General features: G+C 40.6%; 1 protein-coding gene and 1 long non-coding RNA gene across 9 annotated transcripts in view; one reads left to right on the top strand and one right to left on the bottom strand.

The window, feature by feature from the left end:
* The window catches only part of SORCS1 (sortilin related VPS10 domain containing receptor 1), a 435,672-nt gene that overhangs the window by 260,534 nt on the left and 148,132 nt on the right, over positions 1–27,006 (top strand). For all 8 annotated transcript variants that reach the window (XM_083741539.1, XM_083741538.1, XM_083741541.1 and 5 more), the window contains exons 6-7: positions 18,653–18,717; positions 25,718–25,836. In XM_083741539.1, the coding sequence (XP_083597665.1) occupies positions 18,653–18,717; positions 25,718–25,836 (184 nt within the window). The remainder of the gene's footprint in view (positions 1–18,652; positions 18,718–25,717; positions 25,837–27,006) is intronic.
* The window catches only part of LOC310845873, a 74,170-nt gene that overhangs the window by 28,188 nt on the left and 18,976 nt on the right, over positions 1–27,006 (bottom strand). The window lies entirely within an intron of this gene.

The raw sequence follows: 27,006 nt of genomic DNA on the forward strand, positions 1-27,006 counted from the left end.
TCATGGGAAGATTCAGTCTTTGGGAAAAAGATAAAGTAACCATAAGGCCAGATTGTGTAAGCAAGAAAAGAAGTCATTTGCTTAGGGATTCAGGGAGGGGAGACAGTTTGTGGTCCAGATGGTTCAGTGCTATAAAAATGACAAACCTTGAATGTCATCTTTCATGCGGTGAGTGGAGGAGCATTCTGTAAATGGGAAGAGACAGAGAGATGGATGGGAAAGCAAATGGACATGAGGTCAGTACAAGGAAGTCATGAATCCATTGAGACGTGGAGGATGACATGCAGACGTGAATGTGAGGCCAATAGAGTGATTGTGTTTGGGGTGGGGGTCGACTTCGTATGACCCTGCTTCGCGAGGCTAGAAATTGTGACATTGGGATACAGAATACTTACAGGATCCATGATACTTATTGATGCTAACTATTTGCAATGTTTTAGAAATGACTATATTGAACAAAACTATTTTGATTTATATTTATCTCAGGGGTAGAGCTACACATTACACCCAAGAACAAACTGCAGGTGCAAATGGAATCCCTGTTCTTTTTCACTCCTGGCATTGTGGAAGGTTACTTATTCCTTGTCCCTAGTTCATGTTATTGGCTGCCACTGATGGGGTTGAGGAAACAATTGACATGATGCAAACAAGCATCCCTAGTTCACACAATGAATGCTCCCCGTGTGATTGCATGGAGGCTGCTGTTATGTGAGAAGCATCCCACAGAAGCAAATGAAAAACCCCGACAAAGAGACTTGCAAATACTCATTTGTCTGTCATTCTCAGTTATTAAAAAATAGTCTCTAAGCAAGAATCAGGAAAGCTTTTGAAAACTGGAAAATTTCTTTTTTAAAAAAGAAATTGACCCCCTACCCCTGCCCCTTAGACCATCAGTATGCTACAAGTGACTAATTTAGGTTAATATGGACAGGCAAGCTCATTTTAAAAAACACAGTCTTATTTGCAGGTGCTGGCTACATGAGTAAATCTATGACTGAGTACCTTTTAAAACATCAATCCCTTTTGATGGACTGGGCTTTGATGTCTGTATTCAGGTAGAAGAAGCCAACCAAGATAGTGTGGAGTCCAGCATAGTATTTATCAGCAATTCAGACCTTTTCATCCCTATGGGCATCTGCTGGAGGCTGATGTAGAACTTGCCAATCAAAATGACAGTACAACAGCCCATCTGGGAAAAATCATCTGGCTGAGAACACACACACACACACACACACACACACACACACCATGGCAGAGGAGTAGAACTGCTCAGGAAAAATAATGATTAAAAATGGATACTTCTCATAGCTTATCCATAGAGCAAGGATGTGCTGGCTGGCAGCTTCTCTGGAGCTCTGTGCAACTGGAAGTTAATGAAGCATTTTTATTTTCAAATGGATTTTGGAGTTGGAAGGAAGTCTGGGTCAAGGTTAGAGCCTCGGGGGGGAAGGGCTGATGTTCTACTGCTGATAGCTTTGAAGAGGCTGGTCTCTGAGGAGTTGGGGATAGATGGCCTACTGCCATACAGAGGCGAGTGAATGGTGCTTTTAGGTGCCAGAGCGCCTGCACAACAAAATGTTTGAATTTTCTGTAATTAAAAGATGATGCTGCCAGCACAACCAAAGGGGACTTTATATCTAAATGAACCAAGGCAGTGGTCCAGGCCTCCGGCATCTTGTGTGAGCAAGCCATAGCTGTTTGTGTAACATCTCTGCCTCCTGATGTGACCAGAGAAGCATATGCTCCATTTGGCATGTTGTTCTCCATTGGGATCCCAAAGTTATTGCATTGTATTTAGCAAAAAGTTCTTGTTAAAAACTCCTCCACTTCTTTTGCCTCTGGGATATCTATCCTACTTCCAGACACATTTTGCTGCAGGGTGCTACTTTGAAACTCTTACTGAATTCTGACTTTACATTTATATGAAACCAGGCCTAAAATCCACCGTCAAGGAAATTGTGTCCTCCATCACGGAGAGAACGTGTTGTGGTGAGGTCACCCAAACTGCCCTGCTGTTGCTGGGGCAGGTACGATTGGATGGCCTCAACTCCCAATTGGTCGCCCCTCGGTTGTTGGGGAAGAAATTTGGCTCAGGGAGTTAGTGATTGGCAACTGAGGGGCCACCCATCCTCCCTTCCTATATTTAGGGGCTTATTGATCATGCTATGCCTGTCATGGGGTTGTTTGCTTTGGAGCAGAGGCCTAGTAGGAATTTTGCCATAGGCTGATTGACTGGTGCCTTTTGGTTTTTGTCCTCTGCATAGCAAATCATCACAACTTTGTAAGGTTGACGGTTAGGTTCAATTGGTTGGTGGAGATGATGTGGTTGCCTGTGCCTGCCCCTCCAAGTTGCTGCTGCAAGGGTATTCCATTAAAAAAATCTAGGGGCTCGCTTTGCTCTTGTCTGAACCCCTGTCAAAGGGCTAGGGCCACGTCAGAACCCCTGGTAGCATTTGGGGTGAGGTTAGAGACTGGTGTTCAGCTCAGACTTCCCCCATATTGTTTTCCCTAACTGACATCTGCCAGAGTCCAGGCGTCAGTGCTGCCCTGCCAAGGTCAGGTGCAGCTAGTCGGGAACCAATGCCTAAGCAACCACTCACATGCTGTAATCAATAAAGTTGTGTCCAAAGTTATGCCAAAAACCTTAAACCATAATTCTGTGTCTATTGTGAATTATTTCAAGGGTGGTTTGGGAACCTTAACACGTAAATAGCTGGCCTATCCCAATTTCCATAGATGGTGAAATTTACAGATAAAATCACAAAGAGAATGACTGTATCATATATTCCTAGCTCTTGTTTGTGATTAGGTTCATAGAAAGGAGAAAGAACATCATCACCCCATCCATAAATAAGCATCATTAGTCATAAACATGCACATATTGAGCACCTGTGAATCTCTACAGAGAGTTTTGCCCACCCGAGCCTGAAGTTATTGCATTCCTCTTCCATGTGGAGACAAAACAAATGGTAAAACTCGCCCACTAGCTAAGATGAAGATGTATAATGAGGATAAGTAAATGGTTGAGAGGAAGTGAATGGAAAAATGACCCTCCATGGATTTCAGAAGTGGAGTGGTGCCCCCACCTTCCTTTGCTTATTAACCAAGATATTCACCACCTGGCTCTTTTTCCTTGACTCAGGTCTGTCCCTGATCAATGGCTCTTATCGGTGGAGGCACTGATCCTGCATGGTGCGGAGTGCTTCTTTGCAAGTGGGCTTCACACCCTGCAAATGAGCACCCTACAGAAATTTCTCACCCCCTGGTCTTGGTAGAGAATATAGGGGCGAGAAGGAGATGTAACCTCTCTCCCCCACCCCACAGCCATATGTTGTTGTTGGTTTTACAAAATAAATATTACCCTGACCCTCAACTTATTTGATAATTGTGTAGATCTTTCCCGTGCAAATGGGACTGTGGGAAAGATCCTGCTCATGTAACTGTAGTATCCATAGGCAGCCATAGGGTGACCCTTCCCAAATCCCAAAATGGTTTTTGACCTTCTAGGGGGAAGTGGACATGATTTTCACAGCTCTTTGCAGAGAGCAAAACCAACCCCTGTATATGGCGTTTATTGACCTGACTAAGGCTTTCAACACTGTAAATTGTAATGCCCTGTGGACTGTCCTTCTGAAAATTGGCTGCCCAGACAAATTTGTAAACATCATTCAGCTCTTCCATGATAATATGACAGCAACAATTGCAGATAACAATGGCTCTCAAAGTGAACCATTCACAGTGGGATCAGGTGTTAAACAGGGTTGTGTTATTGCCCCAACTCTATTCATTATTTTCATTACCATGATCCTGCACTTTGTTGAAGGGAAACTCCCCACCGGAGTAGAAATCATATATCAAACAGATGGAAAGCTCTTCAATCTGAGCAGGCTGAAAGCAAAGAGTAAGGTTACCGTAACTTCCGTCATAGAGCTTCAGTATGCTGATGACAACGTAGTGTGCGCACGCTCAGAGGATTACCTCCGAACCATCCTAAATATCTTTGCAGAAGCTTACGAAAAGCTTGGCCTATCACTCAACATCCAAAAAACCAAAGTGCTGCACCAACAAGTACAAAATAACCCCTCTGCAGTGCCACAAATCCAACTCAATGGTGTAACATTGGAAAATGTCAATCAGTTATCTTTCCACAAGGGCCAACATTGAAGCCAAAATCCAGCATCATCGGAGCTCTGCGAGTACGGCTTTCTCCCGACTGAAGTGCAGAGTGTTTGAGGGCCGGGACATTCGCAGGGAAACCAAAATACTTGTTTACAAAGCTATTCTACTACCAACCTTACTATATGCTTGTGGAACATGGACCACTTATAAACACCATCTCCAACTCCTCGAAAGATTCCATCAACGGTGTCTCTGAAAAATTTTACACATCACTTGGGAAGACAGACAAACTAATATCAGTGTACTGGAAGAAGCGAAGTGTTGAAGCAATGATTCTTCAGCATCAGCTTTGTTGGACTGGTTATGTTGTGTGGATGCCTGATGATCGTCTTCCAAAGCAATTCCTCTATTCTGAACTTAAAAATGGAAAGCGTAATGCTGGTGGTCAACAAAAGAGGTTTAAAGATTTTCTCAAGGCAAATCTAAAAAAATGTAGTACAGTGGTACCTCAGGTTACATACGCTTCAGGTTACAGACGCTTCAGGTTACAGACTCCACTAACCTAAAAATAGTACCTCGGGTTAAGAACTTTGCTTCAGGATAAGAACAGAAATCGTGCAGCGGCGGCACAGTGACAGCAGGAGGCCCCATTAGCTAAAGTGGTGCTTCAGGTTAAGAACAGACCTCCAGAATGAATTAAGTACTTAACCTGAGGTATAAACACTGACAACTGTGAAACACTGGCCTGCGAGTGCTCCAGCTGGTGAACAGCCTTTACCAAAGGTGTTATGGGCTTCGAAGACACTTGAACTCAGGATGCAAGGGAGAAACCTGCTAGGAGGAAGGCACACTTGGCAAATTCACACTGTGATCAACTCCCGCCCGGAAACCAATGTCCCCACTGTGGAAGGATGTGTGGATCCAGAATTGGCCTCTACAGTCACTTACGGGCTCATTGTTAAAACCATGTTTATGGAAGACAATCTTACTTGGCTACGAGTGATCACCAAAGTAGAAGACCTGTGTTAATGTCACAAATGTGCCTGGAAGCAGAATTGGCTGTGGTTTAGTCCATGGGAAGCCAGAAGTAGGTACAAGGTGGGTGGTTTGGGAGCAAGAATATGAAAAGTATGAGCTAGGACATGTTCAACTTTCAGCTCAGCCATTGACTCACTGAGGGGTACTAAAGGCAAGCTAGTGTCTCTCAGCCTCAGTCCCATCCCATCTGTAATATTGGGATAATAACTCTAGCCTACTTTACAAGGTTGCTGTAAGAATTATAAAATAATAATAATAATAATAATAATAATAATAATAATAATAATAATAATAATAATAATGCAATGTATATAAAATGGGTTGGGGATTTTGTAAAAGTGCTAAATAGATAGAACTAGTTATTACTGGTGCTGTTATTATTTTGACTACAAAGAGGAGCCCATAGCAAAATATAGCACAAATGCCAAGAATTGATGAAGCTATAACTAGCTCAGCAAATGTGAGGAATAATTTCAAGTTCTGTTTAAGCACTGACCTCTAGGACTGCTGAATGCATGGAAACAAGTGAAGCGTTACATGCTCATTGTAAAAGAAAAACAGTACTTCTAAACCAAAATGTTCAATGTGTAAATGTTAAGAATGTTTCCAAAATTGCCTTTGACTACCACAGTTTCTTTTCCTGTATCCTGAAATTCTACATAGGGTCTTGAATTTCCAAAAAAAAACAAGGTGGTGCCCAAAGCACAAGATGTCTTGGTAGGGCATTTGCAGGATGTCAGCCTTTCACCTTTCAGCTCCCAAACATTTGACAACCCAAAATATAAATAAATTGCAGCTGTCAGCTATATGTAAATGTTAAAGTTTAGTTCTTACAACTGCTTAGGAATGAAATGTGACTCTTATTGATCTGAACTTTCAGTGAATAATTACCTTGCTGAAAAAACTGTTGTAATGATGAAATACCAGGTGCTGATGATCTTTATTGCCTGTTTGATTATGCGTCTTTAGAGCAAAGAAAAGTTTGACTCACTGGCACTTCTCTTCCATTGCTGTCTATGAGTTATAGACTTTTTCACACTCGTAAAAATAAATATAATAGGTGGAAGACTCTACCTGACAAGATCTTTATTGAATTTCTTGGGCAAAGAAAATAAGTGATATGAAAAGGGAACCCAGTTTTTGAGAAATACAGCCAGAGTCTTGGAAAAAGGAGAACGGGAAGCAACAACAAATCTGCTTAGAAATGAAGAGCACAGTTTTGATTAGAGTAAGTCTTAAAGAACAAATAGGTTTAAGCTGCCCATTAATAAAGCTGCACTGGAGATCAGGGCAGTGTATAAATATTAGGAGTGCAGTTTTGAAATAGTCTTGCCAGAATGGTAGTGGCAAAACAAAAAACACGAAACAAAACAAAACCCCAAAACCACCCTTATTAGTTGTTGTTGTTGTTGTTGTTGTTATTAAACAAGAGCTTGATAAATTTGAGCAGCAGTGCATGAAGAAGAAGAAGAAGAAGAAGAAGAAGAAGAAGAAGAAGAGGAGGAGGAGGAGTAGTTTGGATTCGATATCCCGCCCACTCCCTTTAAGGAGTCTCAAAGTGGCTAACATTCTCCTTTTCCTTTCTCCCCCACAACAAACACTCTGTGAGGTGAGTGGGGCTGAGAGACTTCAGAGAAGTGCAACTAGCAGCTGCATGTGGAGGAGCGGAGACGTGAACCCGGTTCCCCAGATTACGAGACTACCGCTCTTGACCACTACACCACACTGGCTCATGAAGATTTGTTGATGTAGTAGCCTACTGAGAATGTAAAAGCAAAGTTGCAGGCTTTGTTTTTCCCTCCAGGATTATCTGTATTAATGTTGCATATTTTATCCACTGTGACCAAGCAGCTACATTCAGTGCTTGCTTCTCTGTTGCAAAGGTTGCTTTGTTGTGATGGCTGTAATATTTTGCTGCTGTAGTACTATTATACCATTTTTCCTGCTGGAGTAGGGTTGCCATATTTCAAACAGTGCAAATCCAGACATCATCACCATCATTTATTTATACCCCGCCCATCTGGCTGGGTTTCCCTAACCACTCTGGGCGGCTTCCAACAAAATATTAAAATACAATAGTCCGTCAAACATTAAAAGCTTCCCTAAACAGTGCTGCCTTCTTCAGATGTCTTCTAAAAGTCTGGTGGTTGTTTTTCTCTTTGACATGTGGTGGGAGGGTGTTCCACAGGGCAGGTGCCACTACCAAGAAGGTCCTGTGCCTGGTTCCCTGTAACTTGGCTTCTCGCAGCGAGGGAACGGCGCTGGGCCTCAGTGCCCAGGCAGAATGATGGTGGTGGACACACTCCTTCAGGTATACTGGACCGAGGCCATTTAGGGCTTTAAAGGTCAGCACCAACACTTTGAATTGTGCTCAGAAACATACCAGGAGCCAATGTCTTTCAAGACCGGTGTTATGTGGTCTCAGAGGCCACTCCCAGTCACCAGTCTAGCTGCTGCATTCTGGATTGGTTGTAGTTTCCGGGTTACCTTCAAAGGTAGAAAGGTTGTTGAACTTTTTGGGGGAACCCAAAGTTGTTGAGCTTTTTTGGCAAAATCACATAGGAAATTGCTGTTTTTCAGCCAACATTTGCTGCCTTACATCCAGACTTCCCCAGACATTTGTACTGATTTCCACCCGGATATGTCGTGGTTTGGCATCTGTGTATCCCAATTCCTGGTGATTTTATTTACAGTGAGTGTTTAACACCTATAAATTTAGGCACTCTATCAACAGCAGCAATAGTAAACTTACATTGAAATGTGTTTATGGCAGTGAAAATTCCTAGGACAGAACACTTTTCACGGGTGATCTCAAAGATGAGAGGTGGTGGGGAAATCTGGATTATATTTATATCTTTTATAGAGAAAAATGAGGGGATTTTAGTTCAGTCCTGGTATTAAAAACAGATTATTTCACTGATGTAGAAATACATGTATTTTACATATCTTATTCCTTATAATAGGCATGCATATTTTGACCAACCAATATTTAGGAATCAGTTACTTTTTATGTGTTCCCTTTCAAAGTTAATGAATTTCCAGAGGAATGACCCTGCTAGCCTTTTGCAGCACATCAAAGAGTCTTGTTGCATGTGGAAACCCCCCCATGATGTTTTTCATTGATTTTTAAAATTGACAAGAAGTAGCCGAGTAAGACTGATATTCTACTCTCCTTATTTAGAAACAAGTCCCATTGAATTCAGTGGAGTTTAAATCTGAGTAGACAAGGTTAGGATTGCATAGAGTCTGCTTCTATCAGCAAAACCACTTACACAAAGTAAAAAAGAGTTGAGGAAAAAATAAAAGCAGTGAATCACTGGATGGGACAGCTGCAATTATAAATCAATGAAAATGTAAATAATGTGTGTTACAAAGTGATTTATGTATAATACTGCCTGTTAGGAAAACAGCAGACAAAACTTTTGTTGTAGAGAACTAAGGTAAAAAGCATTCCTGGCAAGAGTCTGCACTCTGATGAGGGGTTAAAGGGGGGACAGAAGGAAGCCCACCTGACAAACTCTTCTGACATCCTTACCTATAAGTCTGAACCATTCTTTCTGTGGGTGCGTGGTGGTGTTCAGTAATGAGTGAAAGGCATACTCTTCCCCACTGGCGGAGGAAGCTGCTTAGGCGCCTGGGGCGGCATGCCCAGGGGCAGAGAGAACCGCCCATGGGGCGGGGCAATGGTGGGGTGAGCCGCCCATAGGGGCACTGTGAGGCCTCCGGAGTCTGCCTCCCTCCTCCCACTCAGCTGCCCTACAGCTGAGGGGGAGGCAGTGGGCAGACTGTTTGGGCAGCATGGAGTCTGCACACGCCCAAGCCACCACGTCTCTCCCAGGAGAGATGCATGGCTTGGGCGCGCTGCAAGCCTCACAGTGAGTGCCGCCAGGCATTTTGTCACCCCCTCAGTGGTGACACCCGGGGCAGCCCGCACCCACCACACCCCCTTCCTCCGCTTCACGTGTTCAAAAGCACATTTCCTAATGTGGGCTCAACCATGGAATTATAAACCATGGTATGGATTCCAGAATCTATCCCCACTGAGCACAAGTGCAGCTGTGGGCAGGGCACTATATTTTCCCCTGTGGGGTGACCAAACTTTGCTTTGCTTCTTTTGCCTCTTCACACAAGCAGAATGGTATAGATGTGGGTGGAAAGGAGTTCTTTGTTTCCTAATGGTAGAATGTAGTTTGCAGGGAAGAATAACATAGCTCATAAGTGTCGGGCCTTATTAGCCATAAGCAAGATAATGAGAAAGTAGGATAGAATGGAAATATATCGCATAGCCAAAGGAAGAAAGGAGTTATGCAGTACTAGCAGAAGCTGAATGCATCGATGCAAGGCAAGTTTATGTGTTGAGGAACCTCAGGAGCTTGAAATGTACCTGGCAAAATGCTAGTTTCCAGGGCATAAATTGTCCTAAACTGAGGCATGTATATTTGGTGCTGTTATTCTTTGGCTCTGATGTCCCGTTTGATGATGCTTTTGAGATACAGAAGGCTATTCCTCACAGCTGGAGGTAGGAGTAGCAGCTCACTCTCAATATTACATTTCTCTAATTCTGAGATAAAGCTTACCAGTTAGTTCAACACATCACACTAGTTGCTCTTGACACTTACTTTCTGAAATAAAAGAAAAAATGGGCATGGATCTATTTAAAAAACAAAAAAAAAATCCTGTCTCCGTTACATACTCATATAAAACAAAATAACTGTTGTACTTTTATTTCTGGGCCTCGACATAAATTCTTTTGAAGCTTTGAAGCCCTTATGGTGACTTGAAATGTTTGAGAGTGATTAAAATTTTAGGAAGCAACTTTGTAATAGAAGCTTTTGAGGGGGTCTTACATTTTTCATAGCATTATAACCGTTTTCTGCAAAGGCAGCCAGGAACATCAGTTTTCTATTCCCATTGGAATGACTCTGTCTTGAAATTCCACCCCCTACCTCCACTAGTCTCTAACTCTCCCACCATTTGCTTTAAAATTCCAGCCAAACAATTCCATAAGTAAAACATGAAAGCCATAAGTAAAACATACAGTATATGTCACAGTGTAAATCTACATTAGGTATTTCTGCTAGTGGACTAGAGACCCTAGGAGCAATGGTGCGTACTCATGATAAAGACTGACAGTAAAAAAAAGGATGAAGAAAAAAATATGGCTATGTTTAAACTATAAATCATGCATGAACAGTTTTAGACCTAGGTTATAAAGTTTTGGTGAGCAGAACTTTAGATGTATGCAATAACTGTAATCTTAATCTTGAAAATATTTAAAAAACCCATTTCCTGCAATTCCACGGTTTAAGGCAAAGTATATCTTGAGCTGTTTACGTTCTTAACCATGCTTCTGGATAACTTTTCAGATTATTGCCTTTTACTCACAAAGTAAAGTTTATTCATTTGGAAATGAGATGACCTACTTTATAATTATTTCTTTTTATTTATTAAATTTTTATACCACCCTATACCCACGGTTCTCGGGGTGGTTCATAGGATAAAATCACAATATAAAAACACAAAATACATAATCAAAATAAAAAAAATAATAATCCAATAACCCCCCCCCAAAAAAAAACCACATTTTTAAGGGGCATATTGAGTAGGCAGAGCATGTTGCACACAGCTTGAGTTTGGGCCAATTGTTATGTCTCGGCATAAGCTACCTCACAGGGTTACTTTGAGGATAAAATATAGGAGAAGTATAATTATTATTTTTATTAATATCATTTTATTAAATTTCCATACCACTCTTCATTTGAAGATCACAAGAAAGTTTACAATATAAAAGCACAAAAATATACGGCATAATAACAAAAACAAAAGTCTACAAACACAGTTTTAAAGGCCTGAGAGAAGAGGAATATATTGGCTTGAATATGTAGTAAAGGTACCAGGTGAGCTTCCCTGGAGAGAGGATTCACAGGCAGGGAGCAACTACAAAAAAGGCTGAGCTTCTCATGGAGGAGGTGCATGAAGAAGAGCCTCAGATGATTATTGCAGGGTCTGGATAGGCTAATATGGAGAGAGGCAATCCTTGAGGTATTGTGGTACTTAGCTATTCAAGGCTTTATAGGAAGAGAAGAGAAGAGAAAAAGGAAAAGAAAAGAAAAGAAAAGAAAAGAAAAGAAAAGAAAAGAAAAGAAAAGAAAGCACTTTGAACTGGACCCGGAAACTACGGTAATTGGCAGCGAGTCCTGTCAGGCCAGGATCATTCCTGCTCCTTCAGAGAGAGTGTAAACCAAGCATGGCCAAACTTGGCCCAACAGCTGTTTTGGGACCACAATTCACATCATCCCTGACCACTGGTCCTTTTAGCTAGGGATGATGGGAGTTGTAGTCCCAAAACAGCTGGAGGGCCACATTTGGCCATGCTTGGTTTGTCACGGCTAAAATGGCCGCTGTTTCTTTAATGCAAATAAAGCTGGGTCAGCATGACTCAGCGGTCTGCACCAAGTTGTATATATAAGTGAGAAATGTTAGTTTGTTGCTGAGGCTGGTGTTTGGGTTGGTTGGTTGGTTAGTGCTGGTGTGTATAGTTATTCAGTCGTGTTTTGCACAAAGACTTTTAAGAATAAAACTCTGCAAGGATATTCTCGTGGACTCTTTTGTGCCGACAAGGGTCCGAGGACCAGGCTGAAGAGACAAAGGGAGGTCAGAACCCTTTCCTTCTTCTTCTTCTTCTTCTTCTTTTTTTGCTTTTTACAAACACTGACATGGTTTACACTTTCTCTGAGTGTAAATGTTCTGCCAACGTCTTCCCAGTGCTGCCTGCCCATGTCTAGTATCTCAAGCCTTAAAAAAACCCACCTTCATATGCTCATATCTTGATGAAAGGAACACAGCAAGCATAGGACTATGAGAATTTGCACAGTATTTTTAAAACATACTTTTTTTGGAAAAAGTAAATTTAAAAACCGCTGGAGCTATCCATCAGAGATTTGGTAGAGTTAATCATTTCTTTAAGGGTTAATGCCTTTTATAAACCCATCAAAAGCAGGCAACCTCCCATCCATCTAATCTAGGGAACCACCCATTAACTGGGTCTCAGAATTATCCAGATTGAGCTTCAGTTTGTTGGCTCTCATCCAATCCATTAACTGAGGCAAAGCCCAGCACATCCATTGCAGATGTAAAGTAGAAGTAGAGCTGTGTAGCATCAGCATATTGCTGACAATGTAGTCCAAAACGCCAGATGACCCCACTCAGTGGTTTGAACTCTGAGCAACCCCTCATTGAAGCCTCCATGGGGCCAAAGAGCACTCCTCAAACATCACCCTCTGGAAGCAGAACCAAGCAGAACCGGAAACACCACAAAACCACCCACCTCTAACTAGGACCAAAGGATACCATGGTTGATGGTACTGAAAGCCACTGATATGCCAAAGAGAATTAACCGTGACACATTTTCACTGTGTCTCTCCCAACAGAGGCACTCCAAGCAGTTTCTGTGCCATTACTGGGCTTAAACCTAGATGGAAATGGATTTAGAGAATCAATTTCCTCCAAGAGTGCCAAGAGCAGGTAAGGGCCACCCCCTCTCTCAAGGAGGCATTAATTACCTCCCTGGCCCAACCATCTGTCCCCTCCCTGCTAGTTTTTTTTTCATCCAAGAGGAGCAAGGGTCCAAAGTGCAAGTGGTCGCCCTGACCGATCCAAGCACCTTGTCCACATCCTCAAGCCTTACTAAATAAAACTCATCCAACATAACAGGACTAGAAAGTGCCCTGGACACCTCTCAGGAGTCATCTGTTGTACCATGTACCAAGCATTGGTTATCATTAATGTACTAATAACCATCTAAACCACTACGTCTCAAGGTGATTTACACATCAGATAACTAAAGGTTAAAAACACAAAAACAACAGAGACATTTAAAACAAGGGTAAAAACCCTAACAAGTGGACACTTGTGACCAAGGCCCATTTACCCATCTGGGAAAGTCTGTCAGAACAAACATCTCTTCAGTTGTTTCCAGAAAGTGCAGAAGTGAGCTGCTCTCACATCTTGAAAGGAGTGTGATTCTACAGAACAGGGGTGGCCATGCTTCAATGGCCTTCCCTGCTCAGCTTACAAAAGATTAAAAAAATAAAAACATTCTACATTCTTCTTCCTGGCAGGGCTCTAAAACACAGGCCTACAATTAGGTTTCACCAAATTCAATTGAAGGGGAGGGTGTGGGGGCAGACAGTCTGAAGACTGAATGTACTTAAGTTGCCAGTGCACAGTTAATTCAACTTGCCTAGATATAACACGGTCATGAAGCTTACTATTGATCTCAAATAAGTCACCATTTATCGGACTAAATTTTGTTATATTTTTGATATGAGAATAAAATAGGATATGCCCATGTGTGCTACCCTGAGTTCCATAGTAGACTAATGTCAAAAATAAAAAGTTACTTTAATTTGGAAATGAATTTCTTTTAAAAATAAATACATCTGCTAAATTTACACAGCTATTTCCCCTATATTATGGTGATGCTTTTTGGATACTTTGCAACTGAAATGGAAAGCGAGAGAATAAGATTATTTTATTATTTTGTCCTGCTGTTAGCTGCCTCCAGTAGTTTTATAATGGAAAGGTGGGGTTGCAAGCATTTTTCATGAATAAATGGAAGGATCCACATTGCTACAGTTTTGGAAAGCTCGGTGACTTCTTTGCACAAGACTGGCCAAGGACGAGTGCAATAGGAAAACTGTTTTTTGTGAATCTAAACTTCAAGGTGCAGCTCTTTTAGGGTATGGATAATATATCACCCAAGGTCTTTCTCGGTTACGGGAGGAAATAGCTTGCTCTGCTTCCACCTGAAAGAATCTCCTTCAGTTCACAACTTGGCACTGTATTGCCTTGGTAGATTTGAATACAAATCACGTCCTCCTCTGTCACGGTTCTTTATTTCTTCAGTGCTTCCTCTGTTATCTGCATCAGGACATTATGTGACTTTACAGCATTTATTAAGTAATACCGTCAACTGCTCTAAAGAGAGACAAAATGCCACCTGAAAGATAAACCAGTGACTTTTCAAAGTCTCTGAAAAGGGAAACATCTAAAGGGACAGGATTTGGTTTATGTTTTGTGATTCCAGCTTTACTTGACAGATATAACTTGCATGTAAATTGATTAGTAATCTGCTTCTCCACCACCATTTGATAGTCTTTTGAAAACACACATGCACACAACCATATGAAAGTGTCAGACTAAATCCATTGCTGATTGAACAACTTTCTTTGAATGGTGGATTTTATATTCATTTTGACCCTGCTGTACGTAGACAGTGAACCATATTCTAGTTTGAGTTAAAGGGAAATTTCAGTTGGCCAAATTGTCTAAGTTAACACAGCATGCATGAAGTCACCATTTAATGCCTGCAGAATCCAGAAATGAAAGCCCCTTTCAGACAAATTTGCAGGCGAAGGGAAAGGCTTCACAGTGCCAGACTCCTCTCCCAACTTAAGTGTTTTCATTTCAGAAATGAGCCAATGCACATATTCTGCTTTGGATCCAAATCAGAACCAGAAGAAATCAGGGATGCTTCTTAGCTGGCTTGAAACTAAGAGGGAGGGAAATTATTTGTTTGCACTGTATAATCTGTTTTTTTTTGGGGGGGGAGGGAGGGTTGCGCCTTTCAGATGCCTAACTTTGTAATAGATTTTGGCTGACTCTGGAGTCTTTTCCCAATAAGAAAGATGCTAAGAAGGGAGACTGACAACAAGCCAGCATTGTAATTGGCAGGTCTCTCTGTCAGTGGAATAATGCCTGAAGTGCCTAAAACTCCTGGACCTATTTGTCTCCATAGTTTGGCAGGCTTCATCCCCCTCTGAAGCAGCTATCATATCTTCAAATTTCATCTCATAGAGTGAAATTTATTGGGTTTTCCTCCAGCATTCTTGAAGCAGCCCTTTCCTGTGGGGATGGCTACCCTTTTCAGATGCTCTGCTCCCTGTATTTGGGAAGCATCAACAGTAGCATGCTTCTGACATTTACTGAAAACACACCAGGTTGGGAAAAGACCCTGCTCTGGTATCAGTTTCTAAAAAGATAAAATTTGGAATGGATCGAACAACAACAATTGATCATAATATCTAGGGAAGCTCATATAATTTCTGAACCTGGGGTAGCTCAGTCAGACGAGCATATGATTCTTAATCTCAGGGTGGTCAGTTTGGGCCCCACATTGGGCAGAAATATTCCTGCATTTCAGGGGGTTAGACTAAATGGTCCTCATGGTTCCTTCTAATTCTACAATTCAATGAAATTAATATAATCAAACCTTGCTTTGGTTGAAGCAGCTACCAAATGGATCAGAATGTCCTGAATTGATTTGTAGTTCAAAATATTCTGCCAGCATATTCCTGGTGCTGCCTGGTATCTCAAGCCTTAAAAAAACACCAAAAAACACCTTCATATGCTTTTAAAATCTTGATAAAAGGAACACAGCAAGCATAGGACTATGAGAATTTGCACAGTTTTTCTAAAACATTCTTTCTTTGGAAAAAGTAAATTTTAAAACCCCTGGAGCTACCCGTCAGAGATTTGGTAGAATTAATCATTTCTTTAAGGGTTAATATTTCCAATTGTCAGGTCCAGTGCTTTTTTTCTAAAAAAAAATGTTCAGGGGTACTCTCATTTTCCTACTCATCTTGATATACTGCCCCCCAATGAGGCCAGACTTAGATTCAGAAAATGTTTAGGGGTATGTGTACCCCCAGAAAAAAAGCACTGGTTAGATTTGTGTGAAGGAACAGAAAAGTTAGGGCCATTTTAGTTTCATAATGTCAATGGGGTTTCCAGAGATTTGCATTTTCTGTTTTCATCCAGATTCAAATATGAGGTAGGTCAGAGTGGTCCAGACTGGATCAGGTCCAATTTAGATTTACAAACTGGGGGCACAAATCAGATCAGGGGGTCAATGCACAGCCCCAACATCCATCCCACAAAATGTGCATTGAAAGCTCTACCATAGGATAGCAGTATATCTACTCCCTTGATAGTATGGCTGTCAAATACACAGTTTCTACCATTAAAAAATGAATGTTTATTTAGAGAAAGAAAGGGCAACACTGATTTATAAGAAAATATGCCCTGTCTTCCAGAGCTGAACCAAACAGAATGATTTCTCGACTTAGGGTTAACCATGAAAGCACTAGTTAGTGAATCACCTTGCTTGGTCACATAATTTATGTACTGTATTTTTACAAGTGTATTTGACTAAAATCTGGCTGATGAGCAAAGGTCTGAAATTACTTTTCTATGCTATTCATTTAAACAAACAGTTACTATTATTAATTTCCTCAGAATATTACCCACATTTGTATGCTCTAACATGTATTTTAACAATTTTGTTTAATAATGGTATAACACCTACATGATTAATTCAACTAAAACCTTTGAGTCAGTCCAAATCTTTCACTGGTTTATAAATCAAAAAGCGTTTAAAAAGAATACATTTTGAAAGCCCTGAGCCAATGTTTCGTAATGTGTCTAATGGCTTTCAGTGCCTAAACCACATTGCTTTTGATTCTGCCACAAGTGAGGGCTCATTTACACTTCCACTTGTCCCATGCAAACACACACAAAGAAAATTATCAATAGAGGGAAAGCTCCCATTAGTGCCTATTTTGGGTTCCTTGAATTAGCCATTGGTCAGACTATATCTATCATCTATCTATCTATCTATCTATCTATCTATCTATCTATCTATCTATCATCTATCATCTATCATCTATCTATATCTATCTATCTATCTATCTATCTATCTATCTATCATCTATCATCATCTATCTATCTATCATCTATCATCTATCTATCTATCTATCTATATCTATCATCTATCTATTATCTATCCATTATCTATCTATCTATCTATCTATCTATCTATCTATCTATCTATCTATATCTATCTATCTATCTATCTCTATCTATCTATCTATCATCTATCTATCTATCTATCTATCTATCTATCATCTATCTATCTATCTATCTATCTATCTATCTATCATCTATCATCTATTATCATCTATCATCTATCTAGTAGTGCCTGTGTTTTGGACTTGTTTTCATATAAGTTGAATGGGTATCTTTTTTTATTTTGCAAACAGAATTACATTCATAGTGATGAGATAGACTTCCAATGCAAGTACTGACAAGAGTAATTCAAAAGCTTCAGGGTTTCTTCCCCCAGAACACCTAATTTAGTTAGGCTTTGGCAAATATAGACTACTGTCAATGTTAATCATTTTTTATTCACTTAAATTTAGTAAGAAATAATGATCAGTATTTGTTCTTCCGCATGAATTGCTGCTGATGGGTTAGGGTCTTCCAGACATATTTGTTGAACAAAATTAAGTAATTGAATGGATCAAGTATTTTCTTTTAACCACAATTTAGATTTTGCTAAATTACCAATGAACTTCAGAAATGAATCTGTCTTCTCTACTAAGAACAAAACGTCCTGAAAATTCAGAGCATCCTTGCCTAGTTTAAATCCTTGTTTTTCTCCAAGAATTTAGTCACTGGTGATATTTTCAACAAGTCTTTCTTACCTATGAAAAAGAAGGAGAGTTTCCTGGGAGGAGGGATTGATCGTTAAACTACTCCCAGAACTGTAGGTCTCTGAGGGGAATAGGGGTTTCCTAACAACTCTGAGCTCCTTGAATTCTTGGGGAGGGGGGTACTATGGCTGCTAAAATAGGTACCATAGTGCTTCACCTGTATGGTGTGAATATGGCCCTAGAATGTTCAGAACTAAGATTGACACACTGAAATCAAAGCAGAGATTAAGGGTATCTCCAGATTGTCAGTAGCTTGTGGAAGTGATTCAAGAATATAGGAGAACTTTATGGTCACAGCAACACCATACATTTAAAGCACTCATACCACTTTAATGATTATGGCTTTTCCCAAGGAAACCTCAGAAATGTAGTTTCCTTGTTACAAAGCTGTACAAGCCTCTGGCCACCCAATGATGTTGGACTGCAGCTGGCATGGCCAGTAGTCAGGGATGATGGGAGTTGTAGTCTAGCAACTTCTGGAAGTCCCCCACCACCACCACAACAGATGCTGCTCCCTAGCACTTGGATTCAGCTCATTTAGCATCCAGAGATGAGCCATAAATAATATGTGACATTGTGCAAATGGCCACAAAGCTTCTTTTAGAGAATTGCCTAAAAGCAGATCTATAAGAACCCATTTAAATGTATCTAACAAAGCATTTTCCCCCTATTCACATATTATGCTGAGCGTATTATATTTTGGTATTGCTGATCCTATGATCAAATAAGTATATTTTCTTTTCTAGTTGTTCCTGAATCTCACATTCATTTCATAAGAGAAATAATAACTGCATGAAAATTAAGGGGGAATTTGTTTTCTAAACAAATTATAAATTATTTCCCATTAAACATTTAAGCTATGCAAATAGACACAATGTTGTATAAAATGTTCCATATAACTCAGCATACAAATACTATAGTTTTAATTTCTCCTTTTTCAGGTCTAGGATGGGTACTACTAAAGAGCCAGACATAGTCCATTTGGAGTCAAAGACAGTGGATGGCCGTAAGTTCTTTTGCTTCTTCATAGTCATTTTATTGCAAGTGTAAATATTTGGTCATGGAAAGAGCATCCAGATGTAGGATATCATCAGAGAGATCTAGCAGCAGCAGCACATTGCTGTCTGGTTTGGTGCTGTGGAAGCCATTCTCAAGTAGCTTGCAACTCATAAGGATATTCTGCAGCTAAATACAGTTTATACAGAAATAGAAAAGATTTGTAAGTCATGTAGGATCTGCAAGAGGAAAGCATAAAAATGAAACAACAAGCATAAAATGTTTTTCTTCTTATGGCCTGCTTCATTTGATCAGCCCTTTTTTAGGGATGCTGTGGAAGTGGGTAATATTTGAAGTTTGAATCTTGGCTTCTTTCCTCCACAAAATAGCTCACAAACTTTGGAATCATTTCAGAATGATGGCATTCCCTTCTCTCTGCGGTTGAAACAGAGATGTTTCAGTTGGTTTTGCTTCTGAAAGTCCCTCTTTTCCATTTCTGCCATCTTCTTGAATACCTGTAAACTGCATACCAGTATGTTTTAGTGATTTTAATGTTTGGTTTTATTATTGTTCTTTTTATGTATTTTATATGTAGCCACAACTTTTTCACACCAGACTGGGATTGTTTTGATAACGAGCTGCCAATAAATGAAACAAACAAATTAACAAACATGTCATTGAACTCAGCCAGAATATACTAGCTTTTACACAGGATCAGGCTGCTACTCAGATTTTGGAGGTTTCGTGCTCTCTCACCTATGGATCGCTTCTACGTAAAAGGCAGATCCCAAGAAATTATCACTGAGGTAGAACTGAGGTAGATGGGAAGGAACATAATTAAGATTGATTAAGATTGATTGTACTATGTGCAATAGTATACAGTAAAATAAGTAACATATTATGCTTTGTTGTATTTTATTTTGTTGTATGCAGGCCTGTGTTTCTTGTGGTGAAGGCTGGTAAAATACCTTAACAGATAAATTCCATTTTGACAGAGTTGCAGTGGAAAGCTACAGAGAATAAAATTAGACACATTATGCCAAATAGTTAATAAGTATATCCAGTTCAGTTTTAAAAACAAGTGGAGTAAATAGTTTGCGTAGCATATATTTATGGCATCCAGTATCAGTTAAAATAACATTCAGCATTAATTGCTGCAATGTATAAATTTAATCCCACCATTAACACTTTTGCGAAGTCCTGAAGGGTTTTTGATCAACTGTACACTTTGAAAGTAAATAACTAAAATCCATATTTATATTTAATAGTTTCTCTTGAAGTCTGAAAGCCCATTTTAACTAAAAGTAAATAAATGAGTGTGGAAGTAGTGTCAGTTTCTGCACTTTCCATTGAATGACTCTCATGTGAAGCTTATCTCAGGCTTTCATTTTGTATCCCATGGGTATCACAGCAAGCTTGCAGTAAGCTTAAAACTGAACCAGAAAAGAGTTTTAGAAACAGAAGAATGAAGGGGGAGTTTTGCCTCTTTGAGGTCACCCCAAATACAGATGCTTTGGGGGTTAATATGGTGGAGTCTTTGCCACTAAATGCCTAGAGGGAAGATAATGGACAGTAAATTGTTTGAATTGTGGGCTACCGTATCATTAATTTAAATATCTGATATGCAGCATCTTAAATAGTTAAAGTCAACCTTCCCAAACTCAGCACATGCATACTTACTACCAAGGTGAAAGCGCAGAACTGTGATTCCTAGCATTCATCCTGGCTCTGAGCACTGGATTGGTATTATGGTTCGTCTTTGTTCATCACAATCCATGTATTTGAAATATGTTTTAGGAGGCTCTATCAAAACAATCTGTCCCTGAGCTAACAAACCTTTCCAAAAAGAAAAGAGTCAATGAGACTCTTGGTGATGGATCTGAACTCTACGTCCCCTGGACTAGTAAAGCATGAGAGGTTATTTTGGGCAAATACCACTCAAATGTCTCAGGCTTATCAACAATGCTCTCTGCATATCTCTACTCCTCAAACCCACTCAGCCTGTGAGTTGTACTTATTTATATAGTGAATGACTTTTATGAAATGAAGCTAAGTCTTAGCCCAGAACATAGTAGAATGGATTTCCCCCCAAAAAAATGGTTGTGCCCCACTACCAACGTGCTCATCTTGTCCTAGCAAAAGCAGGGCATGTGGTTTGTGGTGGAACCTGAGGGAAGCTGCTTAAAACAGATGAGGTCGTGGCTCTCAAAACAGTGAGAGAGGTCCTTGACCACATCTGATTGTGCTGTCAATACAAGGCACCCAGTCAGCCTCATCCAAGTGCTCACCCTTCTAACGTGCAGAGGCAAATCTACACATTAAGTAGTAGACTAGGTTGACAGAGAAATGCTGCTCCGTAATGACAGGGCAGTTAACATACGGCCTCTGTAGAGCTTTATCTGATGTGCCATATTTTGATGTGTATTATGATATCCTTGGAATGAAGCCTTTACAGATATTAGGAACTTGGGAATCATATACTTCGTACATACCATATTAAGGTAAGGATCATCTGCTCAAGAATTTTTGTTCCTTATGCATCTCATCAAAGAGGTAGATCACCAGGCACATCAAACGTGCTTTTATAACCAGCCTACACATAGCCTTTACTGGCCACAATGGTAAAGACACATATTTAGATTGACTGTGTGAGTCATAATTGCTGTAGTTAAAAATATGTCCAGATTTGCTCCAATCAGGTTATTCTTTAAGTATTCACCAATGGAAGGTGATTACTCCAGCTCTACAGTTTGACTGAATTTGGGAGAGAGAAGCTTCCCATCCACCACGATACAGCACAAATAACTTGAAAGTAAATTTCACTAAATCAATGAATATGTATCACATTTCTTGTGTTAAAACAACCTGTTTCTAGATGGTTAGAAAAACAAAGGGACAAATAGCTAGCTATTCAGTCCATGCAGACCAGAGCCAGTGTGGCAATTCTTAATCTCTTTTTGCTAGTCGAGATCTGGTATATTTCCAGTGTTACCATAACAATTGAAACAGCAGCTGTTGTTGGGTATATGAGTGCTGAAAATGAGAAGCATAACATCCCAATTACTAGTGGGAGGCAGAACATCTGTGCCAGAAAAGGAATGAAATTAATTCCAAAGCTTAGCAATGGGATATATTAATTGACATGAATTAACTGTAAGTGATGAGGTGCTTCCTGTGTAACTGGGTAAATAAAAAGTCCTCATGGATTGCATACCAAGAGAGTACCTGTTGTTGAATTGTGTCTCAATGAACGCTACCACCCTAGCTCAAGAGGAAATAATTATTGAAAAAGAGCTGTAAAAATGCAATATCTAAAAATCCTTGTATTGAGTCCTTTTCTTCTTTTTCTTCTTTGCTGTCTCACTTTCCTCATTGTGATAGTCATAGACTTAAATAGCACTGAAAGGACAATAGACAAAGTCATGGAAGATAAGGCTGTCCATGGTTGTCTTTGAATCATAATGGTTGTATGCTACCCCTAGAAACAAACAAACTTTGGGCCAAACTTTCTTTAGCCCAAACATCACTTTCAACCTTGACAACCCCTGCCAGCAGCAGATGTGACTAAGACTGGTTATGACAAAGTCATAACCCTCTCCAGCTAATCTGCACAGATTAACAGAGAATTGAGTTGTTCAACCTCCATGCTCAGCAAATGTTCAATCTGATGACAGCAGAGAGGGGCAATTTGCATCCCCACCAGACTGCTGGGCAGGGCAGAGAGTTTTAAAGTTCTCTAGCCACCCAAGTGCCATGTCTACTTTTGTCACCATGGCCATAATTGATAGGATCTTGCAAGGTGAGGGGAATGGGATTAGACAGGGGTCAGCAAACTTTTTCAGCAGGGGGCTTGTCCACTGTCCCTCAGATCTTGTGGGGGGCTGGACTGTATTTTGGAAAAAAATAATGAACGAATTCCTATGCCCCACAAATAACCCAGAGATGCATTTTAAATAAAAGGACCTGGCCCCCAGGCTTTAGTTTGCCTACGCATGGGATAAGAGAAAGCCAGGTCAGACACTCAAACTGTGGGTTAGCCATTCTTGAACTGTTTTTATCTGATTTGGCAGAACTTTCTTATATTCTTATGTCTTTTACAAAAACAACACATTTGAGACCAATTGCAACAGAGGCTGCAGTTATGTGCACAAATATCTCAGTGAACATACATGTGTATGCACTGTGCATGAGTGTGCTCTGTGCCTCATAATGTATGAGACAGACACATTTGATTTCATGGTCACTATGTATTCAGACAGTCAGGAACCAGGGCAGCTTGAGGCTCCCATCAGCATATTCACATGATATACAGTATATGCATAGCAAGGTGTGTGTGTGTATTTCCCACATTCAGGTAATATAGCAGCTAAATATAATATGGAGCATTCCCTGGTTTGAAACCAACATATGGAAATTTGGGGAAGTGGGGGATGTTAGAAATACAGTGAAATAGAGTGTTTTTATTCCCAAAATGTCATGCCGTGATCAATCTCTTAACGTGGGAAAGAGTTCAGTGAACTGAGGCTATGGGCGAGTACAGATGGATGAAGCTGTCATTTTTAGTTTCTCCCAGTTTCTCATTTTTCCAATCTGAAATTCAGTTTTGCCACTCTGAGTTCACATTTTCCCTAATACACATTATTGTATGTGATTTTACTTCATATACATGTATTGGAAAGCAATTTTGCCCAACGTGATGCATTTTTATATGTTAGTTTCACTAACACATGTGTTTTTAGGTACATGGTTCTCTTATAAATGCTCTTTTATATATATTACATGGTTAGGGAACTGCATCACAAATTTCAGAGAAGTGCGAATTTCAAATGTTTGTTGCGTTTCGGTTTACAGACTGTTTGGGGAAGTTCAAATTAGATAGGTTTGCATTCATATGCAAACCAAACTAAAACTTTGTTTCCATCCCTGAGGCGCTAATGAGTTATTGCTATTAATTTTTATACACAAAGGGAGCTAAACATTGTGGTTTAGAATGCTACTTTGTCCCTGTGGTGATTATGCAGTTTTCTAGGGAGAAAATAATGAAGCAGAGGGACTTATTGTTTACATAATCAGCTGCCCATTGTTGCAGAGGGAAAAGACAGTGTTTTCAAAACTCATTTCCTCTTCCGTTTTCTTTCCCATCGCCATTTTCTTTCCTTCAAGTAAACGTAGATTGCCATCAAGATACAGCACTCAGGAATTCACTGTGATGTTTTAACTAGGTATATGCATGTAGCTGTATTCCCTTGCTCAGTCATTCATGTTCCTCACTGCTGATATTGGATATGACTGTGCTAATTCTTTCCTTTCAAGTACTGGTAGTTGTACATGTTTTCTTTCTGAAAGAGGCTTGAGGGTCTGCTGCCTTGCATGTATTTCCTAAGTGAGTCCTGTGTTTCTTGAAACTATTTTTAGATACCTTTTAAAACAATTTAATAAAAGTTCCTAGCTGTTTTCTTTTGCCAACTAAACGAGAAGTAGTAGGAATGGGGAATGCAGATTTAGAAAGAATGGCTATACTTTATATAGAAATGCTACACAGTACATTGTGAGGAAGACTGTGAACAAGTGACCTCTGTGACTTCTCGGTCTGCTCTCCAGGTGCTAACTGTCTAAGACCACATCTTAGGATTCTTTATCTTTAAACTGCACTTGAGCCAGCCATCCCTTTAAATCGAGGATGCCTGCTAGTCACCCTACTCAGTTGCTTCCTGCAGTATGGAAGAGTAGAGGACAACTATGAGATGGATCATTGTGTAGACTTAATTCTATAAAGGCGTTGCATGTACACGGGAAGAACATGCATCCACTTTCAAAGTCATCCACACAAGAATACCTACTTTTCTTTGCCATGGAGAAAAGCACTGGAAATGTTGGGCCTAAATCAGCCTATCATGGCCACTAGTTGCTCCACCACATACCTCTGTTCCCTACCAGACCCTTAGAGTTGGCTTGACAAGGAAGGAAAACCTCCAGAAACATGCTTATAGAATTTTAAGGTGAATTTGAACTTCCCTGCTTTGGCTAAACAACTTAATAATTTTGATGGAAACTAGAATGAGTTCAGGGACGCAGGTGGCGCTGTGGGTTAAAGCCTCAGCACCTAGGACTTGCCGATCGAAAGGTCGGCGGTTCGAATCCCTGCGGCGGGGTGCGCTCCCGCTGCTCGGTCCCAGCGCCTGCCAACCTAGCAGTTCGAAAGCACCTCCGGGTGCAAGTAGATAAATAGGGACCGCTTACCAGCGGGAACGTAAACGCCGTTTCCGTGTGCAGCTCTGGCTCGCTAGATGCAGCTTTGTCACGCTGGCCACGTGACCCGGAAGTGTCTCCGGACAGCGCTGGCCCCTGGCCTCTTAAGTGAGATGGGCGCACAACCCCAGAGTCTGTCAAGACTGGCCCATACGGGCAGGGGTACCTTTACCTTTACCTTTTACCAGCGGGAAGGTAAACGGCATTTCCGTGTGCGGCTCTGGCTCGCCAGAGCAGCAATGTCACGCTGGCCACGTGACCCGGAAGTGTCTCCGGACAGCGCTGGCCCCTGGCCTCTTAAGTGAGATGGGCGCACAACCCCAGAGTCTGTCAAGACTGGCCCGTACGGGCAGGGGTACCTTTACCTTTACCTTAGAATGAGTTCAGTGATTGTGAAATATCTTTAGAGTAGGGAAGGGCTGCAGGGAGAACAATTATAGAGATTCCAGTTTCCTGCACAGGCTGTTCTGACCACACTGTTTCAGTTTTTTCTCTTTTCTTTTTCCAGTATCTCTTCCATGTCTAGCAAAGTCACCCTGGCTATCCAGACTTTCCATCACCACCCGTTAGAAGTAGGCTAGCAGTGGCAAGTGCGGAGGGAGCAATTCATTCCTTTACTTCTATTTTCTGAACTACATTGACAAATCTTAGTTAAGAGCATCAATTTATTGCAAGGATGAAAGCATATTTGGAACATATTTCATTGTAAGGTTGAGAGTATTCATCCGCTAAAGGCATTGTTGTTGTTTTTGTGATTTCAGATGCACAGTACATCACTTGCAGGATGCAGAACTGCTCTGAAGCTATAAGAAGTAAACCTTTTCCAGGATACATTGACTCTGACTCCCTCATTGTCCAGGATGATTATGTGTTTGTTCAGGTTTGAACAGCTTTTCCACTGATTGATTGCAAATCATTTGTCCTCCTTCCTTGAATTTTAATCTCCCTTCCCTCACACTTGCAACAAAACAGATTGCATGAATGCTCCATTTCAGTGCATCGAAGCCAAGCAAGGGTCCCATCGGGATGCTAATTGTTTCCTTCTGCCTCTACCTCAAGTACCTTATCAACACGGGGGTCATGAGGGGTTTTGCCTGGAGTGTGCACAATGTGTACCGCAATAATCTTCCTTGCCAATCAGCCAACCTCATATTTTATTCCAAGAACATCCTTCCATCTTACCAGGTTTTTAAGTTTGTGTGCCAGATTCTGATATCACAATTGCAACAGAACAATCAAGTTTTTTTCTATTAGTTTGAGCTCGGAGTGTAAGGGGTAAGGGAGAGAGATGGAAGGGGAGTACTTGAGAGGAGTAATCAGGCATGATTGTCATGCATGGGCTATGATTATTGCGAAAAGGATGAAGATGAGATATATTCAGCTGAGCTGTGTTCCAGGTGAAAGCCAGAGAATATATCTGAACAGTTTCAGGTTTCATTATCCTCCTGCTGCTGTCCATTTCATAACAAAGAGAAAGGAAATAAAACGCAAGCAGAGTGGAGATGTGCTATAAATTATCTGGCTTCCAACTATTTCATGAGGTTCTGAGGTCTCTGATTTCTGACCTGGGATTATACTGGGAGTCGTGGCTGTATTGCCATACTGTCTTACTTGTCTCTTCCAGCTATAAGGGTAAGCTAGAATTTGACTCTCCCGTAGCACCTGCCCACCCAAAGAAGAACTTTTGCCAGCCCTCCTGTATATTAAAAGACATATACATTGTCTTGCTTTTTTCTTCCACAACAAATTTTCTTCCACAACAAAGTGACATCCATTGTTGCCCATACTGTTAAAAGTGTAAATTCCATTGCCTGTTACATAATCAAACAAAAGTACATATTGCATTGCATTGCATTGCATAGTTAAGTCTATTGTGTGGTTTATAAAGGCCAAACTGTTAAGCTTAGACTAAGCTGATATTCAGTGCTTTTTCTAGAAAAATAGGTGCTGGTAATCACAATGAAGTTGTTAAAGTAAGTGCCACACATTTTAAAAACAAAAAGAGGTGCCAGTACTGAATACCCTTTAGTACCCCTGGGGGGGAAAACAA

This window comes from Podarcis gaigeae (assembly GCF_964106915.1).
Source record: "Podarcis gaigeae genome assembly, chromosome: 5".
Lineage (NCBI taxonomy): Eukaryota > Metazoa > Chordata > Lepidosauria > Squamata > Lacertidae > Podarcis > Podarcis gaigeae.